Here is an 11,433-nt window from a genome sequence, read left to right as displayed (position 1 = left end):
TGTCAACAAAGGAATGATTGACTAAAATGGGAAGAAGCTATGAAGGTTGAATTAGACTCACTTACAAAACGTGAAGTCTTTTCACCTGTAATCTACTTGAAGATGTAAAACCTGTTGCATACAGATGGGTATTTGTGAGAAAACAAAATGAGAAAAATGAAGTTGTACGCTACAAAGCTCAACTTGTGGCACAAGATTTTTCACAAAGGCTTAGTATAGATTATGAAGAAACATATTCCCATATAGTGGATGCAATAACATTGCGTTATTTGGTCAGTTTATCCGCATATTATAAACTACATATGCATTTAATGGATGTGGTAACAACCTAAACCATCCAATGAATATTCGCAGGGGTTATACTCAGTCAAATTGCAACGATCTTTATATGGTCTAAAGCAATCTGGATGAATGTGGTATAATCGTCTTATTGAGTATCTGGTCAAAAACGAATTTAGGAATGATGATATCTGCCCATGTATTTTCATAAAGAAATCTGCATCTGGATTCATTATAATTGTTGTGTACGTTGATGATTTAAATATCATTGGAATTCCTGAAGAGATTCCAACAATTATAAAAACTATAAAAGAAGAGTTTGAGATGAAATATCTTGGAAAAACTAAATTTTGTCTTGATCTACAGATCGAGCATATAAAAAATGGGATCTTTATTCATCAAACAACATACACAGAAAAAGATCTTGAAGAGATTTTATATGGATAAGTCACATCCATTAAATACTCCAATGATCGTAAAATCTTTGGATGTGAAAAATGATCAATTTCGTCCTAAAGAAGAAAATGAAGATATCTTTGGTCTTAAAGTACCATATCTTAGTGCTATTAAAGCGCTAATGTATCTTGCTAATAATACACGACCTGTCATATCATTTGCGGTGAATTTACTAGCAAGGTATAGTTCCTCTCCAATCAGAAGACATTGGAGTGGAATCAAACAAATCTTTCGATATCTTCATGGAATGGTTGATTTGGGATTGTTTTATCCGTATGGATCCAAGTCACAATTAGTTGGCTATGTAGATGCGGGATACTTGTCTGATCCATACAAAGGAAGATCTAAAAAAGAATATCTATTCACATATGGTGACACAACTATATCATGGAGGTCCACGATACAGACGATAGCAGCAACCTCCTCTAATCATGCTGAAATACTAACAATACATGAAACTAGTCGTGAGTGTTTTTGTCTCAGGAATTTGATCCAATATATTCTGTCATCATGTGGACTAATTGATCATAAGATAGCTCCGACTGTCCTGTTTAAAGATAATACAACATGCATTGCTCAACTTAAGGGTGGATACATCAAAGATCTATTCAAGCGATAATCTGACAGATTTATTTACAAAGTCACTTCCAAAATCCTCTTTAAAAATATTGGTACATCAGATTGGAATGCGTTGATTTTGAGATATTAAATAATGGTGACAAGAGGAGGAGGTTGTACTCTTTTTTTCTTGATCAGGCTTTTTTCATTGGGCTTTTTTGACAAGGTTTTTAATGTGGCAGTCCCCATCACAAAGGATTTTGTATTCTTTTTTCTTCACTAAAGTTTTCTCCCATTGTGTTTTTCTTTAGTAAAATTTTAACGAGGCATAATCCTAAATGGACATTTAAGGGAGAGTGTTATAATAAGATCAAAATGGATGCCCATTAATATAGGCGGCTGATTTTATTTTCAATACTAAAGGACTCAGCTTCTCAAGGCAAACCAAAGTTAATGAAGTTAAAAATATAAACTTCACACGCCTATAAATAGAGAAGCAATATGAGAAACAATACACACTATAATAACACATAAAATTCTATTTTATTTTTATTTCTCTTTGAGTTCTTAAGTTGCAATATATATAATAATAGTAAATATGGGTTAACTACCAAAAACGCCCCCAAATTATTCAAACGCGAACAAAAATGTACCCGAATTTTACTATCGATAAAAATGTCTTTAAATAATTTAAAAATACAATAATATCCAACAGTAAATATATATTTTCAAAAAATGTCATAGAGATTGAATTTTGATGTGATTTTTTATAAGTATAATTAAAAAAAAGAGATATTATTATTCTTAAAATTTGGTTATTTTTTTAAAGTATATATTTTCTTAAAAGTATTATTAATTAAAAAAATTACAAAAACAATATATACTCAACAATAAATTATCAAATTTTAAAGATAATAACATCTTATTTTTTTAATTATTCTTACAAAAGATTATATCAAAATTCAATCTCTAATGTTTTTTTTAAGAAATACATATTTAATGTTACATAATCTTGCAAAAAAACTAACATTAAATATATATTTCTCAAAAAGTATATTAAACTTTGAATTTTCATGTAATTTTTTGCGAGCATAATTAAAAAAATAAGATATTATTATTCTTAAAATTTGTTAATTTTTTGTTAAGTATATATTATTTTTTGATTTTTTAAAAGTATTATTGGTTGTTAACAAAAATAATTATTAAAAAATATATACTTAACGAAAAATTATTAATTTTTATGTATAATAATATCTTATTTTTATAATTATGCTTGTAAAAAATTGCATCAAAATTCAATCTCTAATGTATTATTTGAAAATATATATTTACTGTTAGACATTGTTGTTGTGTTTTTAAATTATTTGAAAACATTTTCGTCAATAGTAAAATTCGAGTGTATTTTTGTCAGCGTTTAAATAATTTGAGAGTATTTTTTGTGGTTAATTCCAGTAAATATATAAGTTACTTTTATTATTATAGTAAAATAATTATATTAGTAAATATCAATATTAGAGTTTTCTATTTATACTTTTTTATTTTATATTTATTATATCTTCTATATTTATTTATTCTCCAACATATATAATAAATATGCCATCAATTGTTTTTCCGAAAATGAAAATAAACTATTAGAAGGATATACCCAAATAAATTTATGTCTAATAATATATATACCTGAAGCTACGAGAAAAGCCAAAAGATTTATTAGTAAATTTAGTGGTAGTGTCGTGTTCATCAAGAGCAGAGAGAATAAACCTATAAAACATGAGACATCTTATACCGAAAAGAAAAAATCAAATCCCATTTTAAAATTCAGAAACATGATGATTAATCAGGAATGAATTCTTTTAATCTTTTTTAATAATTAAAGAAATAAAATATAATTTTTTATTATTAATTTTATAAGTAAAATAAAAAAATATTAAAAAATTAAAAAATATACTTTATTTTCTCAATTATTAAAAACAAAATTGAGAGAATCCATTTCCATAAATAATCACCCTTTACTAATAGGATAATAGTAGTAACTTGTATGGACTCCCAATTATATTCCAAATTTCCAATTAACCAGCCTTATTAAGGTGCTATCCTGAAATCATCAATTTGGATGTTATCAACATTGAGTTTGATGAAGTTACTGCGCTTTCTAATAACTTGAAACTTGCCCCAAACATATGGCCCATACTTGGGAGGGTGTTCCTCATCTATGAGCTCCTCAAGTGGCTTCACCTCAGTGTAGTGAGCTGGGTTGAGGAAGAATGGAATTGAAAGCCTCTCCTTCACAGAATTCACTACCACTCTGTGCTCTGCACTTCTGTAAGCCTCATTCGTCCACACCTACAACAAAATTCAAAACCTTGTGATATTACGATTTTGAATAACTCAATGAATTCTAACAATTTCTATCAGAACAGGCGATTTTATGATTCAAATTATGTACGTTACTGTTCCATGTTTTACACTTAGTTATTTCAACGTTTGAAGTAAAATCTAGATTTTAACTACCTGCATCAAAAGTTGACAATAGCATATACCCTACCATAATTACCATGTCATAATCATTCTTCAATAATCACTAATTTCCTTTATTCTTAAGAAGAGAACTTGCATATCAGATAATCTGGAACCCAACGGAGTGTGTTACCTCCAACTTGCATATCACATGAGTGTGTTACCTGCATTATGTCACCAACATTGATGATAAAGGCACCTGGTGTGGGCTTCACTCCGATCCACTCTCCATCTGTTCGTCGCTTAACTTGAAGACCTCCAACTTCATCTTGAGCTAGCACTGTTAAGACTCCATTGTCCCTGTGGCGTCCAACCCCAAGAGCGAGTTCAGGGGAAGGGCATGGTGGGTAGTAGTTGAGTCGAATGGTACTTGTTTGATCTTTGAAATATTCATGGAACCTCTTTGCTTGCAAGCCTAGGCTTAGTGCTATAAGCTCCATCAACTTCATTATCAACTTGCCAACATCCCTAGTGTATTCTTCGCAAGTTTCCCTACAAAATGAGCAAGGCAGTAGCCAAAAAGATTGAAAAGATAAAACAGATTATTATGAACAAATTTTCAGTTATATCAAATTTACGACCTTCTAGAAAAAAATCATTGATCTTTCTAAAGTCCTAATTGGTAACAACCTCAGAACAGAAATATAAAAATATTAAAAGATACAAATTTATTTGGAAATTATAAATAAACAAAATGTATTTATCTACCAAAAAGCACAATAATTTTCTTGTCTCTACTTTGATGTATCTTAATTTTGCTCCTATTTACCAACACTGCCTTAGGTATGGTGAAATTTATCATGTCTACTTTCTATTTTTCTGTGGTACTAACCTCTTCTAAATCACTCTAGTAATGTTTGTTATACTTACTTATTTAAGAAAGCCTTTTCCCATTAAATGGGATCGGCTGTATGGATCAAGACGTTATTGCGTCATGTCCATGTTTTGAGATGCGACCTTGTTTTATATTGGCTGCCTGACACAACCCAACATAGCTTTAAAAACGTCATTGTGTCATGGCCATATATTGGAATGAGACACTGTTTTACATTGACAATCATACACAGAACAACCCTATTCGTTTTTCCGGATTTAGAACCCGTTATGTAAAAAAAGGCCGAGTTAGTGATGTTCGTTATATTTTAGTAATTTTACAAAACATAAAGATACTAAAGTGTATTATTACCAAAATCTCAGCAGTGCTCAACATATATCTTAGAAATAAAGAGGAGTCAATTTGAATTTTAACAAATCACAAAAGATGTAACTATAATTTTGAGCTTTATTTGCTATAAGTAGCACTAACTTATAAACTAGCTACTGTATAGAACTCACTGTTACTACAGCTTGAAACATAATTTACCTGAACTTGGGTGGGTATTCAGGCCACTGATTAGTCCAATAAGCAACACTATCATCATCAGGATCAGTTGAGGCTGCAACCAAAGTTGGATCCTCAACACCAAAATCAAACACTTCCTTCCAATCCCTAACATTCTTTGTGTGTTCTCTATCATAGTATCCCATTATCTTCACCTCATCCCTCTTCACCCTCCTCTTCTCCTCCAAACTCTGCGCAAAGAACTCCCTCGCCACCGCTTCGATCCTCTGGCGCCTATCAAGAGGCACCCCATGATTGATCACCTGGAAGAAACCCCAGTTCTTGCAGGCACTTCCAACCTGTTTGACAAGCTCCTCAATGGAAGCAGCGTCAGTTTCTGAGTTTGTTTCAACATCTTCATGGCAACTAATGGGTGAGAGATCAATCAAGGGTATCCCTTGTGCTTCAGTAGCATTGGGTTTCGGCCTGTGTTCTAAGGCCTGAATGAATGATGAATCAAACTCTCCCAAGTCACCCATGATTGGTTGAAATGTTTTCTTTCACTGTTATTACCTTTTTAATTGAAAGGATTGGTGATGAATATTCATGTAGCCTAGGGGCTTTTATATATAGTTGATGCTATCTTTTCTCTACAACATGAACCAGGACGATTTATTGGGAAAGATTAGGAAGAGGTAATCAGGTTGCTTACTTCAAAGACTCAAAGAAGCCTTAGATGGAATAAAAACAAATTTGCCAAAAATAATGTCAGTATGAGTCATCCCCCAACCCTACCCATTTTGGCTGCCTTATTCAAATCTTCTGTGTAATCATTCATTTATTTAATTATTTTCCCCCCCTCAAACCACAAATATATTTTTCGATAATGCCAGCGAATAAAAAAAAAGGTCAAAACTTTGTCTTATTTAATATTTATTAATTATAGTAATAATTTATGAATATTAAATAAAATAAATTATGATTATTTTTAATTAATTTTTTTTAGATATTAAATATGATAAATTTTATGATATTTTTTATTATAGTGTTTAAATTATTTAATTTGTTTTTAAAAATAAAAAATAAAATATTTAAAATTTATTAAATATTATGTATTTATCTTTTTTAGTAAGTTAAACACAATCTCAAAGCCATCACCATATTCACCATTTAATATTTCTGTATCTTTTTATTGAAGATAAGCAGGGATGATAATCCCAATTAGTTGTGTGCGTGCGTCCATAAATGCGTTTTTTTTTCTTTTTTCAATAATTACATTTTCGGCATCGATCCTGTTATGAGAACAATAAAATCAACAATAATCAACCAACACGTCCAAAAAAAATTAACAAACAAAATTACACACATCTAAAAATTGGAAAATTACATATTCAAAATCTACGAGCAACTCATCTAAAACTTATATACATTGATTGTTGGTTCATTTTCATTGTTTCTCCATATTTATCCGGTGACTTTTGTCTATATCATTCATGTCCTTATCAAGGACAATAGACAAACAATAAATTATGCAGGGGTGTGGTCATGTATGATGTAGCAAAAATAAATAAATATGAAAATATAATAAAATATTTCATGCTTTAAGTAATGCCAAATTCTACGTTCTTAACCAAAGGTTGAAAATTATTGAAGCAATGGATGGACCAAAGAGGGTGTAACGTGCAAGAGATGAAATTAACAACTTGAGAAGTTTCTAATAATATTTGAAAATGAACTAAAACATAATGCATATCCAAGTATGGCTTTCTAGGCTTATATTCTTAACAACACCAAAAATGTTATTAAAACAGAAGTAGCAAGGGAAAATATAAATTTAATTTTGATATACTGACAATATAAAATATTTTAAATAATTATGCAATTATATTTATTTTTTTTAGATAATTATTCACGCTGTTAATATAAAAAATAATTATATTTATATTTTTTATACAAATTTCATCAACTCTTATATATCTCCATGATGCAGATGCATTGAAAAATGTACAAATATTAAATAATAATAATAATAATAATAATAATTTTAAATTATATCTTTCATATAAAATAATGTGTATATAATTTTAGTTATATTTATATTTTTTATACAAATTTTTTTAATAATTTAAATTAAAATTAAATTTCTAAAATAATCAATTAAATAAATTTTAATCACAATCCAATTAAGTACCACTTATCTTAAGGTATGATATTTTTTAAATAAATTTATAGGTACTATAATAATTGCAATTGCCATAAAAATATTATTCAACATGTTAACATTGTAAAACTTGGTTAATTAACGGCTAATTAATCTATAAATGAGAATTTATTCTAGAAAGTCTAAAATGTGATTTTTATGGCTAAATATGATAGAGGAGACTGAGACGAGAATTTTGGTACCAATTTTATAGAAATCGGACCAAGATTGGACCGAACAGGCCAAACCGGGCCAATTGGACCCAAAGTGGGCCCTTGGCCCAACTAAACTAAACAAAAATCCTAGTTTTCAGCATTCTCTCTCCTCACTAAACACACTCACATGCTGAAATTGGAGGCACAAGAGGGAAGGACACTCTCTCAAGTTCTCTCCCTTGGTTGATCTTCAAACCACCATAACTTTTGATTTAGAGCTCTGATTGCCACTCCGTTTGCGGCCACGCGTTCACTGCGGAGAGCTCTACAAAACCCATACAATCAATCTTGAGGTAAGCTACGTTTTGCTCTTCGAATTTCTAGCCTTGATTTCGAGTTTTATGAGCAAAAATGTTGAGATTTTGGGCTCTTTGATGTTATAGGACCCAACTCTCTTGAAGGAGAAGGTTAATCTTGTCTCCTTGGACCTTGGGTGTGGTAAGATTCTCAACCCTAGTGTTATTCGTTGTTCTATGATGTTTGGGTATTGAGATGTTGTGTATGGGTATGATGATTGTGGCTTAGGTTGTGTATGTGTGAATATTGGGGCTTGATTGGTGATATTGAAAAGCTTAAAAAGGGATTTGGTGGTGAAAAATCTGTTCTTGGAGGTATTGAGGCCTTGAGAGCTTGTGGATAAGTGATTTGGAAGTGCTCCGGTTGAGATTGGGGAAATCGGCTAAGGTATGGTTTCGGTTTCTCGTATCTAATACGTAATGTGGTAGGAAATACTTAGGCTAGAGGCCCTAAGATAGGCATTGAATTGTTGATGATGTTGAATGGTTGATATATATGATGTGGTCATATATGTGATGATGATTATTGATGCCTTGATGGTATGATATATGAGAAATATACATGTTGTGATATATGCTTGATGATTGGTTATGGTTGAATTGTGGGTTGAACCATGTTGATGGTGAGTATGATATTGATTGTGTATAATGATGATTTATTGGGATTGGTGTTGTTGAAAATTGGCATGAAGAAGAGTGTATGATATGTCAATGTGTTTGAGTTTGAGCCACTTGGGTGAAGTGGGTTAAAATGATGGGATAGCGATTTTGTAAATTGTGGTAAAGTGTCAATGTGTGAGTTGAAGAGGCTTTATGTTGAATTTGATATATTTTGATTGATTTCAAAGAAAAAGGATAAATTGGCATGTTTTGATTGATTTTGAAAAGAGTTGAAGATGCCTTGTTTTGAAAATGGCACTTTGTGGTTATGTATGAAAATATGGTTTTTGGGCATACTTTGACGGGACATAACTTGGACTACGGATCTCCATTTTGTGCCAAATCTGTTTAGAAATGAAATTGGATCCGGGATGTCCATGCCGTTTGAAGAACGGGTGAAAAATGATTTAAAATGAGAAAGTTATGTCCGTTGGAAGATTGGGGTTGGAATCTGTGAATTATGCAGCTTTTAACTTAGAAAATTTTTAGCAGAATGACCCCTCACGCGTAGGCGCACTTGGCGCGTACGCGCCGTTCTTTCAGAAAACGCCATCCGCGCGTGATGTGCGCGGGCGCGCCGATGTGCTGCACCCAATGTCCATCCATTTTCCAGAGAGTTGTGCCAGAACTGTGCCAGTTTTGTGCCTGGGGCACGAGAGTACCCACGCGTACGCGTGGCTGACGCGTGCGCGTCGATTGGCGAATTTTCAATCCACGCGTTAGCGTGCATGATGCATACGCGTCGATGAGTTTTGTGGCCATCCACGCGTGCGCGTGGAGTGCGCGTACGCGTGGCCCTGTTTTCATCCCAAAGTTGATTTTTGAGTTTTAAAAGCCAAATCTCATACTTCTAAGCCTCCGATCTCACCATTTATGTCTTAAATCATTATGACATGCCTAACAATGGGAAGAGGGCTAGTGAATGTGGTAACTTGCGAGTGAAGCAAGAAAAAAATGAATGATCAATGAGGATCAAAGATGATTATGTGAGAGGCGGAGTATGGCGGTGGAAGTGCTTGTTATGCCATGGGCCGAAAGGCTGTAATTGATAATGAAACGGCTGGTTATGGATTTAACCGTGAGCCAGATGGCTGGATTATTGCCGTGTTACGGCGGAGCCATGATTATGGCTAAGTATAAATGCATATATGATGTTGAATGAATTGTGAATGTTGCGCTTCCACTGTTGGAGATGAGAGTTTCCCTGGGAGGAAGTAGTGGCTAGCCACCACGTGCTCCAGGTTGAGACTCGAAGCTCTTTTGACCCTATGTCATAAGTGTGGCCGGGCACTGTGAAAGACCCGGATGAGCTCGCCCCCGTAAATATTCACCAGTGAAGGTGATGGATATAGATCATGATTATGATCAAGTTTATGATGAGTATAACTCGAGTTGGGGATGCGTAACAGAGGGACAGTCCAATGGTTAGCTACCAGGACTTGTCGGGTTGGCTCTATAACCGACAGATGATATCATCAGCCACTAGGGACAGGCATTCATCATATGCATACTATATGAATTGTTTGAGATTGCCTATTTGACTGCATATTACTTGCTATTTGTCTAAATGCCTTAATTGTTTCTATTTGTATATTTCTTGTTTGATATAACTGTGTTTGCTATATTATACTCCTGCTGGTGGATGGGAGGTCTGAAGAAATTGAAAAGGGAAGTATTAGTTAGACTGAAGAACCTTTAGTCAGTTGCCACATATGGTTTAGCTTGTTTATAAGCTTTGATATTATCTGAAGGAAGCTCTAGGATTGCCTTTGGCTTTCCTCTATTATTATGTATTATATATGTGGAAGCTGTTACCATGCTGGGGACCTCTGGTTCTCACCCATGCGGATTTTGTGGTTTTCAGATGCAGGACGTGAGGTTTCTCGCTAAGACCTGCTGGAGACTTCTGGATTAGCGAAGATCCTTTGTTCTTGGGGACTCTGTTTTAGTTTATATGTTTTGCTTAGATACTTTTTTCTCCATTAAATAATACAAACTATGATGACTCCTCTTATGAGAGATTTTGGAGAATAGGTTTTTTTTGTATTTGTGTCCCTTTGGGTTTCCTTTGGGGTTTTCCTTATTTTATCATATGTATATATTGTTGTGCTCGAACCGGTTATCTTCGCAGCCGGATTTTGAGTCTTGATATTCCTGTTTTTGACACTCCTTTGTATATATATAATCTCGCGTTGGTTTATCCTTGTTCGTTACGTTATCGATCGGAGTGTTGCGCTTTTGAGTTGCGATTTTGTTTACCCCTTTTTCTACAAAGGCTCCTAGTTATAATCAATCATTCATACTACTATACGTACTAAATTTTTATTTTAGAGGTCGTAATACCTTGCCATCTCTGAATTATGACTTAAGCATAAGACTCTGTATGGTAGGGTGTTACAAACATTGTCTCAAGGAATAATATCAATTTATTGGGTAATACAACAATTGCTATTGTCATATGTAACACCCTACCAGTCTATCACACAGAGCTTTATGCCTAGGCCATAAATTAGGGATGGTGAGGCGGTGCGACATCTAAAAATAAAATACGTACATAGATATAGTTGAAAGAAGTTATAACTAGGAGCCTTTTAAAAAGAAGTTAAGCAAAATTAAAACAGAAATCGTGTCGCTCACGAAAGATAAGCGTAGACGGATAAGCAAGATCGAAAGGAAGGCTAAAAGACCATAAACATAGATTAGAATTCCAAAATATAAATATCAAGCTTTGAACTCGACCTGGGAAACAAAGGCTAGGCAGAGTATATATATAAACATACATATAACCCAAAATATTCCAAACTCGTAAAATTGACAACCTGTTTCTCCAAGTCAACCTCTAAGAGGGACAAGCATAAAATACAAGATGGAGAATCTATATACATATCTAAACATAAATAAAATACAACCCTAAGTCTCCAGAGTTCTTCGCTT

The 11,433-nt window shown here is 33.0% G+C and overlaps 1 protein-coding gene across 1 annotated transcript; it reads right to left on the bottom strand.

The window, feature by feature from the left end:
- Positions 1–2,977: 2,977 nt before the first annotated feature.
- On the bottom strand, positions 2,978–5,845 carry LOC130955925 (protein DMR6-LIKE OXYGENASE 2-like). The gene is made up of 3 exons (XM_057882926.1): positions 5,171–5,845; positions 3,972–4,299; positions 2,978–3,633 (listed from the first exon to the last, which is right to left on the bottom strand). The coding sequence occupies exons 1-3, from the start codon at positions 5,665–5,667 to the stop codon at positions 3,373–3,375; spliced, it is 1,086 nt and encodes a 361-aa protein (XP_057738909.1). The 5' UTR covers positions 5,668–5,845; the 3' UTR covers positions 2,978–3,372.
- Positions 5,846–11,433: the final 5,588 nt, after the last annotated feature.

This window comes from Arachis stenosperma, chromosome 10 (genome assembly GCF_014773155.1).
Source record: "Arachis stenosperma cultivar V10309 chromosome 10, arast.V10309.gnm1.PFL2, whole genome shotgun sequence".
NCBI classification, from domain to species: Eukaryota; Viridiplantae; Streptophyta; class Magnoliopsida; order Fabales; family Fabaceae; genus Arachis; species Arachis stenosperma.
Note: the sequence above shows the minus strand (reverse complement) of the source record. Positions and strands in the feature narration are given on the sequence as shown.